Source organism: Fukomys damarensis, unplaced genomic scaffold (assembly GCF_012274545.1).
Source record: "Fukomys damarensis isolate Sample0158 unplaced genomic scaffold, DMR_v1.0_HiC HiC_scaffold_13, whole genome shotgun sequence".
Lineage (NCBI taxonomy): Eukaryota > Metazoa > Chordata > Mammalia > Rodentia > Bathyergidae > Fukomys > Fukomys damarensis.
The window spans coordinates 26,102,829-26,130,349 of record NW_022900925.1 but is presented as its reverse complement, the minus strand read 5'-3'; the positions used below and the strand labels follow the sequence as shown (position 1 = coordinate 26,130,349).

At 38.0% G+C, this 27,521-nt stretch overlaps 1 protein-coding gene across 2 annotated transcripts in view; it reads left to right on the top strand.

The window, feature by feature from the left end:
- Positions 1-27,521, top strand: part of Vmp1 (vacuole membrane protein 1) — a 103,448-nt gene that overhangs the window by 48,822 nt on the left and 27,105 nt on the right. For both annotated transcript variants that reach the window (XM_010626721.3, XM_010626722.3), the window contains exon 7: positions 3,212-3,340. In XM_010626721.3, the coding sequence (XP_010625023.1) occupies positions 3,212-3,340 (129 nt within the window). The remainder of the gene's footprint in view (positions 1-3,211; positions 3,341-27,521) is intronic.

The window sequence follows — 27,521 nt, the reverse complement described above, 5'->3', positions numbered from 1 at the left end:
GATTTGAGGTAATAGACTAATTTTTTTGTGTCTAGGACATAGTGTGTTTTGGGAAACCTACTTGGTTGATTATATTCCCTTTTATATTATTTACAATAATATAAATACATAATAGAATACAGAAGTGATCACCATTCTTGCTACTTATTAAAATGGAGACATCTTAGCAGAGTTAAAACATAACAAGTATGATCAACTAAGATATTATATAGCTCCTGATTTCAGTTTAGTCCATTGTTACTTCCTTTTTGACTAGAAGGGAACTTGTCATGGGTTTGAATCATGTGATTGCATTCAGAACTGTTGAACACTGATTTCACATTTGAACTTTACACTTGTACTTAAGAGAAGTTCACATTTTAAATAAGATGTTGTAATGAGCTTTTTTTTTTTTCTTACTTATGGAAAATTTACCTAGAAGTACAGAGAATTATAAAATGAATTTAGTGTACTTTTACCCACTTTCCGCCTATATTAACTCATGGCTAATACTGTTCGATTTATACCTGTCCTCACTCTCCTCTCAGTTATTTTATAGCAGATTCCACATTTCATCTGTGAATATATCAGCCTTAGGGCTTAAAAAATAACATACCTAAATGAAATTAGTCGTAGTCCCTTTAAATCTATTATTTAATTAGTGTTCAAGTTTTTCTCTTTTCAAATCTATATATTAATGAAATGCATTTGTCAAAGTTTCACACAGTCTGAATTTTACTGATTGCATCATGGTTGGTGCATGTCCCTTCTTCCCTCTGAGATGATAGATTAAGAGGTTTGAAGGATTTATTTTTTCCTTTTAACAGGCGTGTACTTCATAATTTTGTATACTTGTGTCACCAGATTTAATAATATGTTTATCTTTTTTGAAATATTAGCACCAGTGGCAATCCATTATTATATAAGTGCATTATTTTATTAGAGGTTATAAAATAGTGATGTTCCAATTATAGCTCTTTTTTTTTTTTTTTTTTTTTTTTTTTTTTTAAAAGGGGTTTTTTTTTTTTTTTTTTTTTTCTGAAACAGGGTCTTGCTATGTTGCTATTCTTACCTGGGTGGCCTTGGGCTCAAAATAGCCACCTAAGGGCCAGGGATTTAGCTCAGTGGTTCCGCCACCTGCCTTGCAAGCAAAAGGTCCTGGGTTCAATCCCCAGTGTGGGCGGGGGTGGGAGGAAGCCATTTACCTCAGCCTCCCAGGTAGCTGGGACCACAAACGTATAGCTCTTTCCCCAGAATAGTCCCCCACCCCCACCCCATAATGAGCGTTGAACCTCAGGGCTTTTGCACTGAGCTATATTCCTAGCTTTTTTAACCCCCTAGGAGTAGAGGTAGGGGAGATGAAGACAGGGTCTTGCTAAGTCACTAAGTTCCCCACGCTGGGATGCTCCTGCCTCAGCCTTCCAAAGTGCTAGAATTACAGGCATACAGCACCAGACCTTGCTTTAAAACCTTGCTGGGGATTTAGCTCAGTGGTTCTGGTGCATGCCTCACAAATGCAAGGGCTCGAGTTCGATCTCTGATACCCCAAAAAAATGTACTTTTACCAAAACAATAAAATAAAATACTTACAGATAAACCTTTTATTATCACTAGTTTGGTTACTCTGACATTTAGTTCATATAGGAAAGTAAGGGTAAATACTTGCTTGTTTCCCTTTTAACAATTCTTTTTTAAAAACGTTGGCTTTCTATCCTCCTGAGTTAACCTGTTTTAACTTTTCTTGCTTAGCAGCTGCCACAGCTTTCCTCATGGTAGCCCACCCTGCTTTCTCCAGGTTGTTTATCTTCCTTTTTCCTCTTTTACTTGGCCCAAGCTTGCTCTGCACAGCCAGTTTCTCCCTCACTCTTTGCTTTTACTTTTTCAAATAAACTTTGCCAATGCTTTACGCTCATTAAAAATTTTTTTTCTTGTTTAGCAATGTATGATTTGTATTTCATTGCCGTATCCTTTTATTTATTTTATTTATTTATTGGTACCAGGGATTGAACTCAGGACCCTGTGCTTGCAAGGCAGGCACCAGCACCACTGAGCTAAATCCCTGGTCCCCATATCCTTCTATATACGTTTCCTCCCTTTCTTCTTATCCCTTTCTCTCCTCCCCTTCCCCTAGTTCTTTAGATATAAGCTTACTGGGGAGTAGGGCTGCAGCTCAGTGGTAGAGCACTTGCCTAGCGTGCCCAAGGCCCAGGATTCCGTACCCAGCACTGCAAATAAAATAAGAAATAAACATGTAGGGATTTTTTTTTTCAGCTTTAATTGAGTTTATTGGTACATTTTAGGGATACAGTAGGGATTTTTTTTTTTACACTTAAATATGTTCTTTTTCAAAACACTTGTTTTACATGGGGACAGTTAATGTACACTTCTTGGCGATTGTTGGTTCCACACAGTAAGGTCACAAAATGTTTCAACTTGGTATCATTTTTTGTGGGTTATCTTCAAGACTTCTAGAAGCAGCACCTCTTTTGGACATAGTGTGAAAGGGTTAAGTTGCTTTAGAGACTAGCACAGTTTTTTCATTCATTGTGACTCAGGGTAGAGAGCAGTCTCTGTCTGGCTCAAAATTGACTATTTCCTTAGCGTCTGAGTGCCTGTTGCATTGTTACTTATCCTGTGTTTAAGCCATCTAAGTGTAAACCAAGTTCCTGGTTCATTAAACTGTGTTTTCTTCCTTATGTCCTAAATTGATTAGAAAAAAAATTCTTTTCCAAAACAAAAGTCAACAAAGTGACTGAAACATGACTCACTCATGTTCTGAGGAAATTAAACATTTTTCCTGTAGTGAAAATTTACCCATCTTACTGTTGAGTTTTAAAGGGGCTTCCAGGCTACAATTTGTTAGAAACTCTAAAACAGCACGCACGCGCATGCACACACACGTATTAGAATTAAAGCAACATCTGAAATGTCACATTTCCTAGAGAATATCAGCTGTTCTGCTGAACTCTTAGTACCAAGTCATTTGCACATCGGAAAAGCAGCCAGGGGGCTGAGAAAAAATAACAGACCCAGGGGGAGATGCTAGATGAATGCCAGCAGAGTCTAAGTTCTATATATTACTTTGCTGGCATCGCAGAACTGGAGTTAGGGCCGTTTTCAAGCTGTTAACCTTTCAGTGATGTAGCTTAGTGATACAGAAGAGCATTATTTTGTTAAGCGTCCGTGCATTAGAAGCAGAGGACCTCATTCTGAGTATTTTGGTTTCACCTAGGGTATTGGTACAGCAATCGGAGAGCTGCCTCCATATTTCATGGCCAGGGCAGCCCGCCTCTCAGGTGCTGAACCTGATGATGAGTACCAGGAATTTGAAGAGATGCTGGAACACGCAGAGTCTGCACAGGTAAGAAGAATGGGAGAACGAAACACTCTCCAGACAGGTTGTTATTAAGGCAAACTGTTAATAGTTACTCTAATGAAGAAAACTCATAAAGTGAGAACAAAATGAGATATGACTTGGGGTAGAATGTTCAGAGAAGCTGAGAAATAAAAATGATAAGAAATGTTAATAAACAAAAATAAAAATGAGCCGAGTATGGTGGCCCCTGGCCTGTAATCCCAGCATTCAGGAGCTGAGGCAGGTTGACTGCCACAAGTTCAAGGCCAGCCTGGACTACACAGAGTTCTAGACCAGCTTGAACTGCATGGTGGGACCTTGTCTCAAAAAAACAGAAATAAATAAATACTTTAATAGGTCTGGATATGTACTTCGATTGTATCGCACTTACCAACAACACACTAGTCAGTCATTTCAAGCTAAGAATAGAGAATTTCTGCGTCAGTAAGATAACACATATTAAGTCAAAGCACCTTGTCAAAAGAGTAAATTCATGCCCCTACTGACTTTCAGACACCGAAACGCAATTCCTCCAGTATGTTTGTAAGGACTGCGTTACCAAGCAGCCCTGAGTGTGTAGAGAAGGGAATGCGCTGGTGGACTGGGTGCTGAGCCCAAAGCGATCTTCCAAGTTTTACTTACTTACTTACTTATAGGGATTGAACCAGGGGCCTCACTTGTGTAAAGCAAGCATTCCACCATCGAACTACATTCCCACCCTTTTATAATTTTGAGACAGCATGTTGCTGAGTAGCCCAGGCTGGCCTTGAATTTATGATCCTCCTGCCTCAGCTTCCAGAGAAGGTGGAGTTACAGATGTGTGCCGCCATACCTCGCTCTGAATTAATTTTGTAAAAGTAAGATCAAATATAGTTCATGATGTTTAAAGAAAAAATCCTGGTAACTGCTAATTAAGAAGACAGTTGGGACAAACACCTCCTTTATCACTAGAGAAACAAGTTGATATAAATTAGTAGCAAGAAGGTTAGAAGTCATTTTCTTCCCCTAGGAACTTCTGAATCTCACCTGTTTATAAATTGAGATTCTTAATGATGCAGAAATAAGGTGGCTTTCAGAGAAACTTCATCCAAAATTAATCTCTCCTTTCTCTGAACTTCATAACAACTTGATTTGTGTCTCCCTTAGGAATTCATATAATGTGGGTGTTTATATAGGATCCATTTCCTCCTTGAAAGCAGATATTTTCTGAGTGAATATATAAATTGTATAATATTATTAAAGAGTTATTAAAGCTTTAAATTGGTAAGCAGTAAGGAGTATTAAACTTAACAATAGCAGAATTTCTTTTTAAAAAATATTTAACAGTTCAGACTTTGTAGCAGTCCAACCAGCCTTTGTCCCTGTCCGATGACTGTATCCTCGAAACAGGCAAGGTACAGGACCCTAACACTATATCCCTTTTTTAGCCACTCTATAATGTCATTTGCTGAGGCTTTTTTGACCTCAGTATAATCTGTGTAACAATTTCTCGGTGCTTCACAGTAGTTATTTTATCTTTAGGAAGATTCCTGACAACATTGTTAGATGATTGAGTCTTTACAGGTGAGCTCAGAAAGCAACCTAGATGCAAATAAAATGGATTTTAAAGAGAGACATTTGAATGAATTTACATAAAATATATCTTCTGTCAGACTTGTTTGTTAGCCATGGAATTGAAAATTTTTCTGGCTGGGCATAATGGTATGTCTGAAATCCCAGCACTTGGGAGGCTGAGCCAGGAAGTTCGCTGAGAGTTCAAGGCCACCTTGTGCTACATAGTGAGCTCGAATCCAGCCTGCACTAAAAAGTGAGATCCTGTCTCAAAACGCACACACATGTTTTTTTCTTTTTTTTTTTTTTACTGTTGTGTGTTTGTAAGATGTATCCACACCAGTGCACTTTTTTTTTTTTTTTTTTAATGAATGACTTTATAATTTTCTTCTTGGAAATTGGAGACCTCCTAAATGGGAAGAAGAAATTTTAACAGCAAGTGGGCTTTTAAAATTAAAGTTTTTTTTGTTTCTTTCTTTGTTTGTTTTTTGAGACAGGGTCTCCCTGTGTATCCCTAGCTGGCTTTGAACTCATGGCAGTCCTCCTGTTTCAGCCTCCCAAATACTGGGACTTACAGGTGTGTATCATCACACTTGGCCAGAAAAAGAATATTTTTAAATGGAAATCAACTCAATGTATTGATAGTTTATGGTTAGAAACACAAATTTCAGTGTGAATATAGAATAGTCATATAGAACAAATAAAGTAAAATAAAGAACATGGCAGACATGGTGGTGCACACATGTAATCCCAGCACTCGAGGCTGAAGCAGGAAGATCACTGTGAGACGACCAGCTTGAGCTGCATAATGAGTTCAAGGCCAGCCTGGACTATATAGCAAGACCCTATCTTTTTTTTTTTTTCTTAAGAGTAGGAGAAAGTTATTGAGGGAAAGAAAGCTCCTGTCTAAGAGAGACAGAAGGGGGACAAGAAAATGGTTTGCCCGCTCACCCCACTTCTCAAAGATGTTTTATACAGCCAAGCCATATGGTGAGGTGAGTTCTAAGTGGGACAAAACTAAAAGACGCAGTGGAAAATTACAGGGTGGGCATGAGGTAGGGCAAAACCATGACCAACCAATAAGATTACAAGTACAAGGGGTCGTGGATTTAGATCAGTGGTTCTGCCACCTGCCTCACAAGCACAAGGTCCTGAGTTCAATCCCCGGTACCAAAAAATAACAAGATTTCAAGTACAGCCACCCAGGTAATATTAAATGGGGTCAAGTTGGGGAGCAAGTCACATAGCAAGTGTACAAGGATTTTAAGTAAGGGTGGGGGTTAAGGATGTTGGAAGGCTGGGTTAAGACCTTGGATTTAGAATATCAATCACTGTTTTTTATCCCCAAGGGAAACACAAGGATATAGTAGTTTCCTTTTACAATTCTGGCCTTCAGTGAATGTGTCTTTATTGTCTTCCATGTTGGCTCCTTGCTGTGTTGCCTCCTTGAGGATGATCATGTCTAACGGCCTACAAGATATCTAATTAACTTGCCTATCTGCACTTTCCCCCCTCTGAAGAAGTACCTCTATGGGCTGTGAGGGGGCAAAGGGTGAAGACAGCTCTGACTACTTCCAGCTGAGGGGAATCGTAGTTGTGATCAGCAGTTAGAGTTACTCTACAGAGGGGTAGCCACCTGGCATTGTCATCTTGGTAACTGCATAGCTTTAAGTCAAATATGAGGGATCCTGTAGGATAGGTTCATTTGTGTCCTAGATCTTGTAGACCTTGAGGGGCCAAGGCCAAAATATTGGCTATCTTCATATCCCAGTTACCTTTTTAGTTTTGGTCTCCAAACATTCTGGAAGCTTTGTCTCCATCCAGTAATCTCAGTGGAAGACCTCCAAAATGATATAGAGGGAAGAGATGAAACTCCCAAACCTGTTAGACATCCAAAATGTGAGTTCGTGTTCTCTAAAATCAAAGAATGAATTCTAGAAACAACGGAGGTTAAGAGTAGGAAAATTTATTGAAGGAAAGAAAGCTTCTGTCTAAGAGAGACAGAAGAGGGACCAGAAAATGGGTTGTCCCAGCAAGACCCTATCTTAAAAAAATATGTGTATATAGACAACATTTGAAATTATGTTTACACTGATGGTATAGCTAAGTTGCAGAGCACTTGCCTAGGGTACATGAAGGCCCTAGATTCCAAAAACAATTTTTAAAATATTTTTAATAACTTAAATCTAGAATGTAATGCCATCCCTGTCTAAACTCTGAGGTAATATGAAAAGGTACCGTACTTCTAATTTATTGGAAAACTGAAGGTCTCAAAGTTGTTACCTTCCTAATTTCACATACTTAAAAATAGAACCCAGACTCAGAATGCCAGTGTCCCTGGTGTATTCCTGTTAGTGAACCAGCCCATCCAGGAAGTAGACGAATGAACAAGTGTCCCTGCTTGTTACAGCTGATGCCTCTGCTAGTCGTGGCACTAATATTAGTGTCCATCATTTAACAGCTCTAAAACTTTTTCATTCATACTAAATCAACAAGTCAAAATAGAATAACTATAGCTTGCAGCTGTAGAAATTTGTGCCATGTCCTCTTAAGCTAACTAATGTGCTGTGATTATTCTTCCTTTTTTAAGGCTTTTTGGTTTGGTTTGGTTTTGGGGTTTTTTTTTTAATTAATTTTTTTTTTTCATTTGCATGGTTTCTTTAAATCTCTGTTTTTCTTCTCACCTTCCACTGGCTCTGTAAAAACATCTCTTGATATCACTTCTGTAAAATAATATAAATTGTGCCAGGTACAGTAGCTCATGGTATTTGGGAGGCAGAAGCTGGATGATCCCAAGTTCAGGCCAGCCTGGGCAATTTAGTAAGACCCTAACTTGAAAAATAAAAGGGACTGGGGGTGGGTGGGTGGCTCAGGGGTGCAACGTCCATCAGTACCATAAATAAGCCTTCTTGTCATGGAGTTGGCACTCCAGAGCCATCCAGGCACCTTTCCCAGCTGGGCTTGCTGGGGTTGGTTTGTTAATACATGATTGTAGTGGACAACATTTACATTCCTTGTGGGGAGCTGGTATATGTATGTAACACATCTTAATTCCTTGTTTTGTCCCCTTCCCTTCCCTTCCCTTCCCACTCACTGTTTTTCTGACCTGCAGTTGCTTCTCTCACAGGCTGGATTTCCTGTCTAACTCAACTTTTCTCCTCTTTTGGTTGAACATACTCTGCAGTCACTTCCTAAGGACGAGTGAATAAAAAATGGGAAGCCTTTCATCTAACAGGCAGTTCCCTCGTTGATTAACTGAATACAGGGTTCTAGATAGAATAATGTTTTTATGGTTAAAATCTGGAAGGCACTGTTCAGTCATCTTCAGGCTTCAGCTGTTGGTCTTGACAGAGTTGATGCCTTCTGAGTCCTTTTTATTGACAGTATTTTTGTTTGGATTTTTCTCCTCTCTAAAAGTTTTTAATTTCATCATCTGAGATCTTGTTTAAATTTATTCTGCTAGGTGCTCAGAAAACTTGCCAATCTGGACTACATTACTTTTAGGGAATGTTGTATTTTTTCCATGAGTGTTTCCTTTAGTCTCTACTCTTCTTGGAATTCTAGTTACTTTGATGTTGAGCTTTCTATGCCCATCCTTTTAATTGAAAAAAAAAATTGTGCTCCTAATAATTACATTGTTTTATTTTCTGAAAAGTTTCCTCAAATTTATCACCCCGCTCTCTGGTACTTGTAATTGGACCTGGTGCCTTCACAATGATCTACAGGCCCAGTTTTGTTCTTTGTTTTTTAATTTGATTGTGTTTGTTTGTTTATTTGAGATGGGGGCTCACTTTATAGTGCAGGCTGGTGTTGAACTCACTGTGTAGCCCATGCAGGACTTGGACTGGTGGTGATCTTCCTGCCTCAGCCTGGGATTACAGTGCTGGAATTACAGGTGTGTACCATCACAGCTGGCTCTCATGTTTATCTAAGTCTTACATCAAAATGGATTTCTCTCTTTTTGAAGATAATTTTGTCCAAATTTCTGTTGCTCCAGGCATTATCTTTTCTGTCTGTTGTATTTGGGGTTGGAGAGCCGGGGACATAAGCCTGCCTGGCAAGAGCAAGGTCCTGAGTTCAATCCCTGGTAGTCAGGGGGAAATGTATTTGGGATTGGAAGCTCTCCTTAGAGCCTGACGTGCACATTTGTGTGTGTGTGTGTGTGTGTGCGTGTGCGTGCGTGTGCACATAAATAAAGTACGTAAAAGCTGAATGGAAGCTTATACCGTATGTTGTGCAATGAAGTGTCAGTCTGACTAGCTTATTGGGAACTTCCGTATATCTCTTACTGATCTTTCCTTTAGGGTAGTTCAGTTTCTCCAGTGACCAATCCTCCCTTTCCTGGGGAATGTAAGCCTTGCTGCGGACATTGTGACACTAGGCCAGAGCGTGGTGGTTAGAGATCTCCATTTCACGTGTGAGCTTTCCCTAACCCACTGTGGTGTTCAGTCTCCGGATACCTACATAGGCACAAGCATAAACGTGTCCTGAGCCCAGAGCCTCTTCGCTTTGTTTCAAAACTGCATTCGATATCTTCAATGGGACTAGGGAGTTGCCTGGCTGTGCTCAGTAAGGGAGGGACTGGGATCTGCTTATGTAAACTTGGTTTCAGCCTCCCTACACCATTTCTGGAATTCTGCTGGGCAAATCACTTAGCTCTTCCATGTCTTCACCTATAGATTCACAGGAAAAATACTTTCTTCCATCTGTCCTTGACCTCATTAATTGAGTTTCATCAAAGACAGAGTTCATATTTCTCTTTTATATATTTTGGGGTTATTTTAAGATGGTGGGCCAGGTATTTAGCTCAGTGGTTCTGCCACTGGCCTCACAAGCACAAGGACCAGAGTTCGATACTCTGTACCAAAAAAAAAAATAATAATAATAATAATAATAATAAATAAACGAAAGATAGGGGTGTCTTCTTATCAATTATCAGGTGCTGGGTAGCACTAATATTAGTGGTTTAAAATAAGACCGCCCACTCATATTGCTCTCGGATGTGTGGTGGATGCCTGGTTGTGTGTCATATCGCTCAGTGGTCACATCTGTAGCACTCCCATTATTGGCTGGAATAGCAGGCAAAAGGACTCATTTCACTCTTTGCAGTTTTTGATTTGTGGGATATAAGTAACACATTCCATGACCTTACTGCTACTTAAAAGCCCAATTCTAAAAACTTGTGGAATTTGATTCAAAGGTAAGTTATGCTTCATCTTATTAATATACTTTGACTCTTGAAGACTTGGACCATTTCTTCTTTCAGTCTTATTAGAATATGCTTGGTCTTAGCCAAAAGGCTAAGAAGCAGTTCAGTCTTACTAGAATAATACTCTGGCAGAATAATGCTCTTTTCCATTCCTTTCTTACAGCCCTGATTATTTTAGTTGCTTCTTCACTGGATCATTTCTAGTTTATCTTTATCAGTTTATTGTTGTGAAAATTAGACTGCACACAATATTCCTGCTGGTTGTGAGGTTTTGTTGTTTTTAATCCTATAAGGCCAATGATTACAACCACTATTTTAGGATAACTCCATGTATTTCCAATTTCATATTTGTTTATACTACTAAAAAACCAAGTAAATAAAATGTACACATTCTGTTTCATGTCCTTTAAATCAGAAATCATGTACTCTTTACAAATATTTGTTTTAAATTTTTATTCAGAATTTCAATATGTACTGTTAACTAATAGACAACCTAGAAAATAATTAGCTAAAATAACATGTTAGGAGAGAAAGGAGAAACTCTCATGTGACAACTCTGTGATCTTCCATATTTTCTTTCTAAGGATAATAAAATCTGCAGTTGAATGACTTATCTCCTCACAGTTGTGTTATGGAGCATTGGGTTTTGTTTTGGTTTGGTTTGGTTTTTTGTTTGTGTGTTTGTTTTTTTAGTAGAGATGGGGATCTCCCTGTGTTGACCAGGTGGGCCTGAACTCCTGGGCTCCAAAGAGCCTCCCACCTCAGCCTCTCTAGTGGTCACAGCTACCAACAAGCACCAGGCACTGGGCTTATCCCTGATTTGCATAAGGAAACACCCTGAGGGACATACTGCCTATGACTGTCAGAGCCAAAATCCAACTGTTTATGACTGATGTTAATGCTTTGCTACCATACCAAAATGTAGCCACATTTTCACACAGGTTAACACAAAAAAAATGAAGAGCTAATTGCAAATTTTTCTATTTTTTATTAGATCTAAATTTTCTTTTATGCTTTTTTTCACCAGTCTCCTTAAATTTTGTGGCTTATAATTTTTTTTTTTTACACATATGACTTGGTAAAGAGAATTTTTTGTTTTTGTTTATGTTTGCCCTGTAGAATATTACTATAGCCAGGTAAGATCAGATGTGTTTCTGATGTTTTCATGCACTGCTGTGCTGTTGTTCAGGTTTGTTTTTAAGGTTTTTACTCTACAAATAAATGTATGCCAGTTTCAGAGGGTTTGTTTGTCTGTCTTGGGGCTTCGGGGCTTTGTGCTAAACTCAGCCCTTTTTACTTTTTATTTTGCGAAAGGATCTTGCTAAGTTTCCCAGGCTGAGCTCAAATTTGCCATCCTCCTGCCTCAGCCTTTCAGTGTCCTGATTCCTGGCACGTGCAGTTTTATTTATAAATACACTATCTTAAAAACACCTTGAGTGTTTAATCATACATGTTTTTTAGTTTCTTTGCTCTCATTATTTTCAGATTTAACATTGTACAAGTATTAAAAAGTTAAAACCTGCACATATATTCATCAAAAAGGCTATTAATCATCATAAAGGCTGGGTGTTTTAATATTTGTTCTTGAGAGTTGTTGTTTTTTTTTTTTTCTTTTGTTGATGTGTTTTGTTTTGTTTCGGTTTTCTTCCATTCTTTAACTGTAGCTGAAAACAGCAAATAAAATACCGAGTGGTTATTTAAAGATTACCTGAGAATAAGTTAGAAAATGTGTTTCTTTTTATTATAAGGTAAAGCACTTTAGCAGCATAACTTTATCAGCAGGAAAAGGGAAAAAATCTTGGCGCTGGTTGCTTTGCCATATACTCTCCAAGTGGGTTAAAGGGTGCGTGTGATTTTACTAAGAAATCCTTACAAGTTAAGGAATTTAAAGCTAAGTATTTGCTTAAATTCCACTTTTGACTGTTGGTTGGATGTCATGTGATAGCTGTTGTGAGAGAAGTAAGCCATGATTAAAATATTTATTTGTATTCTGATTCTTTATGATACCTGATTTATTTTCATGAGTACAATGTCAAGATTGGGCAGTATTTTTCCACTAAACTGGGCTTCCTCTTGCTTCTGGCTTTCTGTCTTGTTTTCACGAGATATCTGTGGGAGGCAGGCGTGAATCAGTGAAGCTTCCTATGCCCTTGAGCAAGCCTAGCATCATTTATAAAGGTCAATCTAGATAGCTGTGTGCTTTGTGAATTATTCCATACAAGGCTTGATTGTTCTCTTTATTTTCTCCTTTGTTCTTAATATCTGTTAATGCTACCACCATGCTCACAGTCAGTCCAGGTTAAAATCTGAGTTATCATCTTTGTGTTCAATCTCTAGTACCAAAAATAAATAAATAAATAAAACCAGATACAGTCTGAGTTATCTGACACCTGAAGCCCATGGGTTCTGCCTCCACTGTCTCCATCACCTGCCCTCTCCCTCTGAACTCCTGCTTTAGACCTTTACTAACCCTTACCTCAACATTCCTAGCAGCTCCCTAAATGGCTTTGTCTACCAGTTTCCCCTTATCTTTTCTTGCATAAAACAACAAAAAAGTGCATTCTGAAAAATACATCTGCTCATGGAATTTTGCTGCTCAAAATCTCTGGCTCTCAGTTGTATGTAATGTGAAATCTAAACTCTTAACTCATAGGGCTGGGGATTTAGCTCAGTGGTTCTTGCACCTGCCTCACAAGCGCAAGGGCCCAAGTTCAATCCCTGGTACCAAAAAAAAGAGATATAAACTCTTAACACAGTTTCCTTTATTACTAATTCATTCCTACTTACAAATCATCCTCGTCTCCCTTTAACATTTTTTATCCCTTGTATTGATAATTTTTGCTTTTGTCTTTTGAAGCACTGGGGTTTAAACCCAAGGCCTCACACATGCTACAGAGAAATTACACTGCTTAGCTATACCTCTGGCCCAACATTGACATTGATGATTTTCAAATTAAACTTTAAAAGACTGCTATTATACAAAAAAAAAAAAACAACAAACAACAACAACAACAACAAAGTTTTGTTGGGAGGCTGAGGTAGGAAGTTTGCTGGAAGTTTGAGGCCAGCCTGGGCTATGTAGTGTGTTCAAGCCAGTTTGATCTACATTGACCCTGCCTCAAAAAAAAACAAAAAAAACAAAAAAAACCCAAAACAAGAAAACTAGGTGTGATAGTCCATACCTGTAAACCCAACCCTCAGAAAGAAGGCTGAGGCAGGAAGATTACTACTAATTTAAGGCCAGCCAGGGCTATCTAGTGAGTTTAAGGCCAGTCTGAACTACTTAGCAAGATGCTATCTCAAAATAAATAATAAACAAAAAATTGTATATGCATAAAAGTTATTTTTAAATAAAGACCTCTGAAATTTTTAAGTTTAAAAATTGGTGCTCTTAGCCTGACATGGTGGCACATACTTGTAATTGCAGCACTCCAGAAGGCTACCAGTTTGGGCCTCGCCTAGGCAGTTCAGCAGTTTAGGAAGACCCTGTCTCAAAACACAAAATAATAAAACGGGCTGTGGTAAAGGTCTTGGACTTAATCTCCAGTACCAGAAAGAAATGCTGCTCTTGTTAAAGAAAACCATGATGATTTATTAAACTTGCAAAAAAATTAGAAACTGCTCCTCTTATAAATTAGAATAATTCACCCCCATTCACACAGCTGTGTGGTGTAGTTCTTTTTCACAACTGCTTGCAATGTTGTTTCCCCGTCTGCATTTGTCTGCTTGCTTAACTCTTTTCCTTGCAGCTTCCTGGTGAAGTATTTGATGATTCCCTTCCCACCCTTCCTGTCTTCTCCACTCCTAACATTGTTTCTCCTGAATCCTTCTAGCATCTCAGCTACACCTTCCTTATGCCACTTAATCACTATCTGCTTTTTTAAAAACACTATTTATGGATTATTATTATCTCTCCCAGGAATCTGTAAACTGCTTGAGAGGAGGCCTCAAAAATGTGTCTTTTCAACAATGCCTGCCTAGTCTTGTACATAACATAGTGTTCATGCAGTAAATACTTTGACTAAATGATGAAATATTAAGAGAGAAAATATAGCATCATATGAAACATGTTCACGTAATATTCCATCTTACTCTGCTACAGGATAAGGTAAAATGCAGCAAACAGATCATTTTTTACATAAGGAAAATTTAACTGTCATGTCTTTGAATTTAATAATGGTCTGAAAGCAAAGGTTGAAGATAGTAAAAGATATCAATTTAAATGACTTGCAAGTTTTAACTTATGGAATAAAATGACTTTTTAAAGCTCTGTGCTTTAGAAACAAATGGAAGCTGGGCACAGTGATATGTGCCTGTAATCCTAGCTGTTTGGGATGCTGAGGCAGGAAGGTTACACATTCAAGGCTGGTTTAGCAAGATCTGTCTGGGCAAGATTTAGCCTGGGAAGTTTAGCAAGATCTGTCTCAAACATAATATATAATGAACTAGGGATGTAGTTTAATAATAGGGCTCTTGTCTAGTATGGTGAGGCACTGGATTCAATCCCTACTACCTTGAAAAGAAAGAAAAGAAAATGAAGAAAGAAATAGAAGCTGAGAACATAGCTCAGTGGTAGAGTTAGAGGAAGTGCTTATGCATGTGCTAGGCCCAGGGTTTAATTCCTGGCTATGTAACCAAAGAAAAAGAAAAATTACAACATGTTAGGAGTAAAAGTTTGAAAAATAAGATAATTTGTTTGCTTTTTGTTTTGTAAAAGATTAGTACAGCCAGGGTTACTGCTGGAATGGAATGGTAGTCTGGGGGCGGTTGTGGTATTTTTGTATTTAATGCTTACCCAATAAAGTAGGAATGCTATATGTATTTACTTAGAAGAATATGTTTTGAGTAAGATTGCCAAAATGCTGCCTGTCCGAATGACCTGCCACTTGTATTCTTTCAGAGTGTTGGGTTAATGACTGTGACATTTACTGTTGCCTTTTATTGGTGTCAGGTTCCGAAATTAAAACTTAAATCAGAATTGCAGAAGTCTTAAGCCTTCACGTTTTTAAAAAATTTTATTTATTTATTTATTTGGTACTGAGGATTGAACTCTTGTCCTTGCGTTTACAAGGCAGGCCACCGAACCACTGAGCTAAATCCCCGGCCCAAGCCTTCACCTTTTAGAAGAACGCTCCATTTTCCTCCATCTTCCTGTTTAGTATCAGTCATGAATCTGTAAACCAAGGTTGAACATTTTCTCAAAGGCTGTTTTATAGCGTCTGGGTTTAATCTTATTTTAAGGGAGCATTTTTAGGTTCAATTTGACTGAAGTATTTAAATTAATATTTGCCACTTAATCTGTATATTGAAACTAAATTAAGTCCTAATATCTTTCCCCTTACTAATTTGTATTAAATTTATTTAAGACCAAAAAATTATTCAGCCTAATAGGAGACCTTGTCCTAATCAGAAATTACAAGTTATTTATATTATTTTAGTAGTGAAAACATAAAACCAGAAAAAGTTCATTGGTTGTTATGGTAGTTCTTATAGCCAGCACCTTTTCTTTTTATGGAGTGAAATAGACATTTTCCTAGTGAACAGCCTTCTCAAAGTACAAGGTAAAAATGAAGGATTCTTTTGAGATTCTATTGATTTGACAGAATATTTGATCATTTAAGTTTGGAAACTATGGGAACACGTTTGATGATTATTTATATGCTCACTAAAGTGCTTAGCATTCCATTGATACTATTTTCTCTTAAGCACATTTTCCTGTGAACTGTTTGCAGTTGCCTCTGCCATTCAGTGCCTGCTTGTTTTCCCCCTATGAAGTATCTGTTCCTTTACATACACAAATTTATCAGAGCTTGTGGTATAGATGATAAACCAAACAGGATTCATTTTCATATTTTAGTGCCATTGGGACATTCGGAGTGTCAGTTGTTGCTGGGACCTGTTTTTGACTCTGTTGAACCTTTACTGGTTGTGGTTTGTCTGGCCATCATGTGACTTCTCTGAAAATTCCCCCTCCTCTTCATTTCCAGTAAACTGTTGAGCAGGAGTGACTCAGAGTGAAACCAGCTTCCCTGTAACCACAGGGCTTGTTAAAGAATTTGTCAACGTGGACTCTAGAGGTTTGCATTAAGCTTTGCAGTAACTGCTATGGTTTGTGTTGCATCAGGAGGTCCACAAAAAGCTGTCTTCTCTCAGGATCTTGGCCTGTTTGTGTAGTTAAATGGATCAACTTTATGATAGTGAGAGGCACATGTTAAACACATTTATCATTAAAGGAATTGTCAAAGCTTCCAACGCTTAATGTAGTTTCTCCTTTTAGAAATCACCAGCCACACCCAACAACGTTTAGTTTTTGAAAAGTCCAGCCCGCTAGATCTTTCATAGCTGACTTGTGATTTTACCACAAAGTATCAGCAAAATTAAGCAATTTTCAGCAGTCTCTTGATGGATTCTCTTGCAGAATATTTCAACTCTTGGTACCAGTTAGGTTTTAGTACCAAAGGTCACTTACATTTGGTTCAGCAAGAAAAAGTAACATTTAGAAAGTTCAGTGGCTGTAATTTCTCAGCATACTTGACATGATTAATGGTGGAATTCTTCATGCCTTTTTATTTCCATTCTGAGCTTTCACTTTATTCTGAACTCTTCTTAACACCCCACTCCCAGACTTGAATCTCTTTCTTTGTGACTCTTCTTTCTTTAGCCCATTCCTATAGTATTAAATACATGAACTGGAAAGAGAATTTGACACAGGCTGCTGAATGAGTGGCCATGGAAACTTACCTGCTCATTGGGCATTTCTGAGCCTATTTATTTTCACATGTGTGCATTTCTTTATTTAACCTTACCATCACCTTTATCCAGACTTAACTTAAAAAATAAATTTAATGAAAATATTTAAATCCAACCTCCTAAAAACTTTTTATCCTACTTACCCTTTTGTAACTGTCTATTCGTTCTAGAAACTTGTGAGCTAGTTATTCTTCTAAAGGACGAATACAGAGGGTTGGGGCTGGAGCTCAGTGGAAGATCATTGGCCTAGCATGTGCAAGGCCCTGGCTTCCATCCCGCATACCACAAAAGAGAGGAAGAATATAGAACAATGGAAGTTTAAAATTTCTAATATTCTAGCCATACTCCTTAACTCTCAGTGATCAAATTAAAATAGAAAAAATCTTGTTTGAAAATGAAGCAGTTCTGGGCTGAGGATTTAGCTCAGTGGTTGCACTGCTTGCCTCGCAAGCACAAGGTCCAGAGTTTGATCCCCAGTACCAAAAAAAAATTTTCCTGTTGATGATAAAGCAGTTCTCATTGAAACTAGATGCTTTACAAATGAAAATAAGAGGTTAATAACAGCTCAGTCAATAAAAAGCACAGTAAGTAATAAATATTCAAGGTTTTTCTTTTTAGTTTGCTTTGGATGTTGGAGTAGAATTCAGTTCGTATCTGCTTTGTTCTTTTCATCTCCACACCTGTTTACAGATGGGAAAAAATAAGCAGCAGGCAAGTATTAGGTTACCTTTGTTAAGCTAATTTAAAAGGTTTGGTTTTTTGGCAGGTTCATATTTCAAACACCTTTTGTAAAATGCCTTTAGAAAGTTGTCGTTTCATTGAAACTTGGACCATTAGCCTATGTATGCTTGTGTATGTTTGCTCATGAGTTTGCAAATTGGTAACATACTAAATAAATCCCACTTTGATTAGAGAATGTAATCATTCACTATTTATATCCAACAGCCCTCAAGTCTTTGATCACTTCTCTTTTCCCGTGCACTTTTATCTTATAACTGCTGGGTGATTCCAGTTCTGGCCCAAGATCAAAGTGTAATGAAAGACATGGACAGCAGAATAACTGTCAATGCTCACTTTCTATAACAAAAACATTATTTTTGTTTTTGTTTTTTTGGTAATAAAGATTGAACCTACAGCCCTGCCTGCATCCCCAGCCCTTCTGACTTTTTCTTTTCAGGATCTCACTAAGTTTTGCAGGATGGGTTCAAACTTGCGATCCTCCTACCTCAGCTTCCCAAGTAGCTGGGATTGCAGTCATACGGTACTGCACCCAGCAAGTATTATATTTTTATTTCTAGTTAGCCAAGATGTTCGGTTTATCTTGGTAGATCCGCATTTCTTTCTTGTTAGCTATGAAAGATTTCACTCACTAGAGCCTTCTTTCCTTTTTTCCTGTTCTGAATCTTACAGTGTAAAAAAATGTAACTGCCCTGAGTTTAAGCAAAAGCATTATGCAGTATAATAGAAATGGGCATAAGTATTAATGCAGTGCCCCTCTCAAAAGTAGGCCGATTGAGTGCTCGCTTCTGCAGCACATCTACCAAAAAATAGGCCCATGGCTGGGCTATAACTCAATAGTAGAGTATGTGCTTAGCATGTGTGACTTCAATTCCTGACATACGTGCCCAAAAAGTGGGAAATTCAGTTATGTGCTACAAAATGACATTGCCGTCTGCAAAAGCCCACATGTGCAACAGTGACTTCACACTATAATCATTTGTGTAAATATGCAGTATGGTAGCTGTACAGTGATGAAATGACACATTTCTCAGAACACATCCCAGAGTCAGTTGTCTTTTTCCTTAATATGGGTCTTTGTCAATTAATTTATCCAAACTTATAAAAATTTGTATTTTTACTACCTCTTGTATTTAAGACTTTAGTAAGATTATAGCCTTTTGCCAGGGGTGGTGGCGCACTCCTGTAATCCCAGCACTCGGGAGGCTGAGGCAAGAGGATCGCTGTGAGTTTGAGATCAGTCTGGCCTACATAGTGAGTTCCAGGTCAGTCTCAACTACATAGCGAGACCCTGTCTCAAACCCCCCCAAAATGATTATAGCCTTTTATATAAAGCAGTACTTCCATTTGTCTGTTTTAAATCTATCTCTTATGCAAGAGTTGTAGTTTAGTAGTAGAGCACTTGCCTAGCATGTGTGAAGCCCTTGTTTCAGCCCCAGCATTGCCCCAAAATAATTTTTTTATTTTTAAAAAAATTACTTCTCCCATAAGTTGAAAGGGTACTGCCTTCATTCTAGTATTGTAGGATTTGTTAAACACATTCTCTTACCTGTTTAGTTTATTTATAACTGTAGATTTCACCTAGCTCCCTCTTCAGCCTTTTGAGAGAGTGAAATTTTTTAATCCAGTAGCACCCAAATCTCTTTGGTCATTTTTCTTTCCAGTGGATCTCTAATTCTTTTATATTAGTGTTTTTTCTAATGTGGAATTTACATAATTGCATATGATCTTCCAGAGGCAATTACATGCCTGGTCCCATATCCTTTGTTTTCAAGTCAAGTTTCCTACCCTCTAAATTCCATATTGACTTAGTTTTCATAGTTTTGGTTGAACCAGGTTCACCTGAACCATTTGACTTCCCCCCGCCGCCAAACGAACATTGTTATATACTTTTACATGGCAGATTAATAGGCTTTTGGGTTTTTTTATCATTTGAATCTGTAAATACATTATTCATTACTCATAAACAAACAAACAAAAGCAATTAGAAATGCCTCCCTTATTATCAACTAAGATTTGAGAATTAACTCTTTCTGTGAAACATTAACACATGAGATACTGAGTTCAGTCAGGAACTGAGAAAAAGAAAAATGCATTACTTTCATAACGTATCCTTTGCTTTTCTCTAATAAATCTTGCACACTCAGATTTTTCCCTGAGTACTTAGAGCACTGTTCTTCTAAGGCTAAAGAGGTTTTTGTTTTAACACGGGTCTTGCTATTTTGCTCAGGCTAATCTTGAACTCTTAGGCTCAGGAGATCCTCTTGCTTCAGCCTCAAGGTGACTAGGACTATAGGCACAGCGCTCCATCCAGCACAGAGTCTGTACTTGTTTCTACGAGAGGCCAGGCAGGCACAGAAGTGAGTGGATGCCTGGCTGTCAAAAAATTACCATGTGAGTTCCTTTCAACAGGAACAGAGAGACAGGAAAATGAAGCTGCAAATAGCTCCCAGTTTTTGTGTTGGTAACTTGTAACTTGGCTAGAGTAAGTAAAGGAGGAGAAAGTACTGTATTTTTGTCTGAACTTCTAAGAATAACTTTCTGCTTTCTATATGAAAATGATAGGTGCTGGGTGACCAGTCCACCATCCCCCATTTCCCGAGAAAGACTCGGAGCCATGTGTCTTCCATCCTGCTTTTCTTCTAGACTATGCAAGAATTGGTTTATAGCTAATGGGGTGTTCATGAGTTTTAAAATTAGTAGTATGGTGGGCCAGGGGTTTGGCTCAGCGGTGAGGGACAGGCCTGCCTCGCAAGCACAAGGTCCTGAGTTTGATTCCCCAGATATAAATGAAGACTTTCTTCTTATCCTCTTTAGAGGAAAAACTGAACACCTTGGTTTAGAGAAATGAAAAAATCAAACATTTTCAGTGTGCCTCATTTTGATGTCAGGGAAGACTAGAATTGTTAGTGCTAGTATTCTCTTTCTCACTGTAGCACTCTGCATCTTTTTTGGTTCTTTTGCTCTCCCTTTCCTTGTAGGTTTCATCCAACATGAATCGCAGCAGCACCCAAAAAAAAAAAAGAAATCTGAAAAGTACACCTTAGTTACTTAAAGAAACCTACTAAATTATACAATATTTAAATATAAGCAATTATGGGCCAGGGATTTAGCTCAGTGGTTCTGCCGCCTTCCTTGCAAGCACAAGGACCCCAGTTGGATCCCCAGTACAAAAAAAAAAGCAATTATGTTAATGATATTGGTGAGGAAGTCAACAGTAAAATAAAATATGTTTTTGCTCATTTTGAGTTCATTAATTCTCTCTTTTTTTAATGTGCAGTGCTGGAGATGAACTCAGTCCATGTGTACTAAGGAAGTACTCTGCCCCCAGCCATACCCCTACCCCACTTGAGATTTTTAAATGAAAACTCAGGAGAGCCCTGATAATGAGTAGAAAATACTGGCTAAGACACTGTTAGTCTGAGCTCATAAGAAGAAAGATTTGAAGACTGTGAGTTAGATTACATTGCAGTTTTCACGAAGGTGGTGGCTAATTGTACCCCTTTATTGTATTCTCTATGTTGTATTTCATTTTAGAAAATAATTACATGGTTCTGTGAAGGGCCCTGAATTCAAGGTATAGTACTGCAGGGTCGGGTGGGGAGGTAAACTACCTTAAGGTATTAACTAAATGCAGGTTTCTCTGCAGTAATGTTTTTAAGGAACCCCCCCTCACGCCTTTTTTTTAGACAAGCCCTTGCTAAATTGCCCAGACTGAGCTCAAACTGTTGCTCCTCCTGTCTCAGCCTCTTAAGAGTGCTGGGATTACAGGCAGGCACCATCCTTTCCAGTTTTCTGCTGCTTTTAAAGAGGTCTTTCTGTATGGTCGTTCATCATGAAAAAAATTAGTTTTTACCATTTGAAGATATTTCCTATATTCAGATTCAGGTTGACGTTAATGAAGGTCTACGCTCCACAAACTAATTATAATTAGCCTTTCAGTTTCCTTTTCCTTTAATCATAAATAGCTTTCTTAGGGAAAAGACATGTGAAGCAACATGGCACGGGAATTTTAAGACTTTGTCTCTTTTCTTTATTGGTTCTTGAAATCTCTGTGATAGTAATGACTGTATCTTCTTTTATATCTAGTGTTTGGAAACATGTTCCTAGTGTTTCTTGCTTATTTTATTTTATTTCTTTTGTGATTCTGGGGATTGAACCCAGGATATGCATCCCCACCCAGCCTTTTTAAATTTTTGAGGCAGGATCTCCCTAAGTCACTAAGTAACCCGGGCTGGGCTTGAATTTGTGACTCTCCTGCTTCAGACTCTCAGAGGGCTGGGATTACAAGCATGAGCCACCCCATCTAGCTCATAATTGATATTTTTTTTTTAGAAAAAAGGCCAAATGTGATAACATGGTTACTTATTGTAAATGTATGTTACTTATGTCAGGCACTTAAATTATGAAAGAGATTGCAAAAGTTATGAAATATGAATATATAGAAATGAAACTACTAAAGGGAATTTGGTTTTAGTTGTACAGATTTTTTTTTTTTTTAAATGAAGGCTGGCAGTTGAGGAAGTATCAGCTTGGATTTGGTACATTTTATCCCACAAATACTACAAAACTTAAAGTGAAATATTAATTTTCTTTGGTATTTAACTTGAACATTGACTAACATTAATTTGTTTGGTAATCTTTCTCTTCTCTTTTTAAAATACTGTTTACTATTGGAACACATTTTCACTGGGCTTATTTTACTTAGACTAAAAATAAAGAACAGCAAATTTTGTTTAAAAAAATTTTTTTAACTTTTTTGGTTTAGACAGGGTCTCACTGTCTAGTTCAGGCTGGTCTTGAATTTACTGTGTAGCTCAAGCTGTCCTTGGACTTGTGGCGATTCTCCTGCTTCAGCAAACTTCCTGAGTCCTGGGGTTACAGGTATACATCACTCTGCCTGGCTGCTAAAAATTTTTCTTTGAAACTTAAGTAGTAGGAGAGGACTTTTGGTGCTGTTAGGTGGCAAGTGTGAATATATTAGAGTAGAGTCTATTGACAAGTACATCAAGTAAAATTCTCCCTCTGAATTTTAAAAGCATGGTGGTGCACTGAGCCTGAGGCAGGTAGGACTTCAGCAAGTTCAAAGCCAGCCCGAATTATATATTAAGACCCCATCTAAAAAATATGTGTGTGTGTGTGTGTGTGTGTAATGTGTGTGCATATATATATATAGAGAGAGAGAGAGAGACAGAGAGACAGAGAGAAACAGAGAGAGAGAGAGAGAAAAGCTACCAAATTAATATAAATAATGAAAAAGCACTGAAACTTTACAAAGAAAAATAAAGAACTTTAAAAACTATAGGGTAGGCACATGCCTATAATCCCAGTATTTGAGAAGCTGAGGCAGAAGGATCTGTACAAGTTTGAGTTTGAGGCCAGCCTGGGCTGCATAGTGAGTTCAAGCACCCTGAACTGCATAGTGAGACCCTGTCTCTAAAAACAAACAAACATGGGCTGGGGATTTAGCTCAGCAATTCTGTGACCTGCCTTGCAAGGGCAAGGACCTGAGTTCAATCCCCGGTACCAAAAACAAAAAACAAAGCAAAACAAAAAAAACATTAAAAACAAACAAACAAGCAGCAACTACAGAAACCAAACTACAGTGTAGGAAAGAAAGCAAAATTACATTTAACATGTAAAATATTTTGGGCAACAACAGAAGTCTTTTTATTTCATTTTGATTGATTGATTGATTGATTGATTGGTATCGGGGATCAAACCCCCTAACCCTTGCACTTTTGAGGCAGGCAGCAGAACCACTGAGCTAAATCCCCAGCCCTTAGAATAGTCTTGATAAAATTCGGTAGCCTGGGTGTTTGAATGATGGAATGCATGAAGGCTATAGGTTCAATCTTAGGACATCCTGAAAATTTTTAAATGGAGCCTTGAGATCTCATGAAGAAGTTTCACTTATATGACTTTAAAGGAATTTAAAATAAAAAAATAAGAAAATATAAATGAGTTATTTCACTGTTGTAAAATATGTTTGATTTGGCACAAATACTAATACAGTGCTTCCCCGGAGTTATTTTCATAACACTAGAAAGTAAAAAGCATCAAGAAAATACTCCATCAAACTCCATATTCAAGGCTGGGGATTTAGCTCAGTGGTTCTGCTGCGTGCCTTGCCAGTGCAAGGTCCCAAGTTCAATCCCTGGTATGTATGTATGTATATATGTATGTAACAAAAAACTGCATATTCACCTACTGTTTATTTCTTATAATGAAAACAACTGTGAAGACTTTATGTTAGTTTAATTTCAAGTAATATTCATAGGCTATTTGATATTTAATTGTAATATTAACCCTGAGAATATTGTGAGAGACCTAGAAAAAAATTACAGGAACTGAAAATAGCATGGTCACTGTGTGTTACACACAGAATGACATTTATGAAATCCATTCCTCCTAGTGGACAGACATTCACCGCTTCAGAAAAACAACTCCCCATGTAGAAGGCACTTGGCTTGTTTTCCTTATGATACAGGCAGGCTTCAAAACAGTTTTTAGCAGTTAAGGAGGCTTCTGCTGTGCTTGTTTAGCTAGATTGCTCTTCGCAAAGTTGAAGGAAGATAACCCAATCCCTTAAGACTGACAGCTGGGGACATCAGGCATCTTAAGAAACAAGGGCTCTATTTCCCTTTGTTCAGGCGGGATTGCCCTGAAGAGACCTTACTCCAGAGGAGGAAAAGGAAGGATTCCTTATAATTATTCTCCTTTACTAGGAATGGTCCCTGTATTGAATTGACTTCTTTTTCAGAATTTTTTTTTTATAAGCTCATTTCTTATAGGCGAGGTGCAGCAACGTCTTTAATCCCAGGTGTTCTGGAAGCTGAGGCAGGAAAATTGTGAGACCTTGTCTCAAAAAACAGAAACCTGTTTCCTTGAGCTTCTGTAGTCTTGCATTTTTTTGTTTTGTTTTGTTTTATAGAAGCAAAGAGAAAAAAATTAGATAGGGTAAGTCAGTATTAGTATAGTAGGTGGATCTGCATCTTGTTTAATCGTTTTGTCTTTCTGTAAACTGTTTGAATAATTATACCTCTTTTCCAATTTAAATTAGTATATATGTGCATACATCTCTCTTGTTGAAAATGCCATCATTGTGAAATGATGACACTATCAGTCACTTGATTTAAATAAGTATAAGATTTTGAGCCAGGCTCGCTCATAATCCCAGCATTTGGGAGGCTGAGGCAGGAGTATTGCTGGGAGTTCTGAGTTCAAGGCCAGCCTGAATTAAATAGCGAGACCCTGTCTCAAAACAGCAAAACAAGCCAGGCATGGTGGCACAAGCCACCAAGCCTGGCTCCAAAAAGTGTAAGATTTTAAAGCCTTGAAATTGAGTAAAAGAAAATAAGGAACCAAGGGCAGTGGCACCATCCTGTAATTCCAGCTACTCAGGAGACTGAGGCAGGAGGATCAAAAGTTTGAGGCCAACCTAGGCAACTTACATCACAAATAAAAATTTTTTTAAAGGGCTGGGTGTGTAACTCAGTTGCAGAGCAGTAGTATAGCATCTGCAAGATCCTGGGCTTAGTTCCCAGTACCTACACAAAAGAGAAGGGACCTACTTTTTAAATATTACTTATGTTGTCTACATCATTGAATGTAGAAAAACTCTTTCTGCAATTTTATATATTAAGGACCATATAAATGCTGTAATAGAATTGGAATAGATCTGGGTGTCTTACCGGCTGATGGATGGAAAAAGAAATTTTGGTGTATATACTTTATAGAATATTATTCCTGAAAAAAGAATGAAATTCAGTTACTTCCAGCAACATGGTTGGAATTGAGCGTTACGTTAAGTAAAATAAGTCAGGCACAGAAAGATAAATACTCAGTGATCTTCTCTATATGTGGAGGCTCAAAGTTGATGTCAGCTAGGCATAGAGGCACACACCTATAATCCTAGGACTGGGAAGGCTGAGGCAAGAGGATTTCCAAGAGTTCCAGGCCAGCCTGAGCTACATAATGAGACCCTCTCTCAAAAAAAAAAAAAGTTGATGACATGACTATGGGAAGGCTCTGAGGGAGGGAGGTGTTGGGAAGGTAGCTAACAGTACAGCGTTGCATTGGGGTGGGAATAACCACCGCAGTTCAATAGCACACTAAGGTAAATGATATACAATGGCTGAGTATTCCAAAATAGCTAGTAGAAAAGGTTTTGAATCTCACAAACACAAACCATAAATGATGTCATTTGCAGGAAAGTGGATGGCACTCAAAACCATCATGCTAAGCAAAGTAACCTTGGCTCAGAAAGTTAAATGTCAGGTGTTTTCTCTTACATGAGAGACCTAAAATGGAAGTAGAAAAACAAAATAAAGGCCAGATGGTAGGAAACTAGAAAGTATACTCCTGCGGATGGTGAAGGGCTTGGGGGAGGAGGACTGAGGGATTGAAAGCGTGCATTTCCCCAAAATGAATATCACTTCTGTATTACAGTCATGCAGAAACGAATGGAAAATGTCCGAGTGGCGGGTAGGGCAGTAACCCACTCCAGTCACCACCCACTGAATACTTTGTATGAAAACATGTCAATTAAAGATTAAAAGGTTTGGGGGCCGGGGATTTGGCTCAATGGTTCCGCTGCCTGCCTCCCAAGCGCAACACCGGAGTTCGATCCCTGGTACAAAAAAACCCAAAAACAAACCAAGATTAAAAGGTTTTGAAAATTTGCAGTACTAGAAAACTATTCCCCTGGATATCTGACTAGGGATATGTTTTTATTGAAAAATACATTGTTGGGCTGTTTATGTAGCTCAGTGGTAGAGAACTTCCATAGCGAGCGTCTAGCCCTGGTTAAATCCATCCCCACCACCTCAAAGAGGACCTTCATATTGAGTTGGAAATCATAATTCAAAACAGAAAATGCTCTTTGCTCTGTGGTTGAGTTGTTAAATGTGAAATCTGACCCAGGTGAGTTGGCAAACACCTGTCTCACAAAATAAAAAGGGCGGGGATGTAGCTCAGTGTGAGAGCCCTGGATTCAATCCCCAGTACCACGAAGAACCAAAACAGGTAAATTATATGTAACCTGCTTACTGAAACAGTAAACCTAATCCCCAAGAGAAAAGTTATTTTTCCTCTCTTTGGAGGAAATTTTAAATTTGCAAAACTTTATTGTAGAATGTAGCTGTTGAGCAACTCTGAGAGCCCCTGTGTTTTCACATGAAAGTGTTTATAATGCCTGGCAGTACAGCTCTGTAGTGTACTCACTTAATCCCTTGATTTGTCTCACTATCTTCAGTAGGCAGGGGAAGGGCTTTGGTTTTGGTTTTTTTGTTTTGTTTTGAGTATTGAATTGACTTGTGGTGACATGAAGGCCTATTCTACATAATATTATTTATCAGTCTGTTTTTAAGTGGGAATACACTACTCTGTGAATTAGAGAAGCCTATTTATTTTTCAGATGTTTTGAGTTTCTAGCTTTAAACATTTTTCCTAATTCTATGAAGGATACTTTCTTATTTTCCTGTAAGATTTTTGGACTAAAAAGAGAAGTTCTATGAAGTGAAGACTTTAAAATGAACATTTATAAATTAGCTAGTTATTTTTATAATATGAACTGTTTTTGTTGGAATTTACATTAGGATATATTCTATTTAAGACCAGAAAATAATTAGTCTTAAGATTGAATTTCTGGCCAGGCATGTTGGTAAACCCTGTAATCGTAGCGCTCGGGAGGCTGAGCCAGGAAGATCGTGAGTTCAAGGCCAGATAGAAAATGAACATTTATAAATTAGCTAGTTATTTTTATAATATGAACTGTTTTTGTTGGAATTTACATTAGGATATATTCTATTTAAGACCAGAAAATAATTAGTCTTAAGATTGAATTTCTGGCCAGGCATGTTGGTAAACCCTGTAATCGTAGCGCTCGGGAGGCTGAGCCAGGAAGATCGTGAGTTCAAGGCCAGATAGAGAATATAT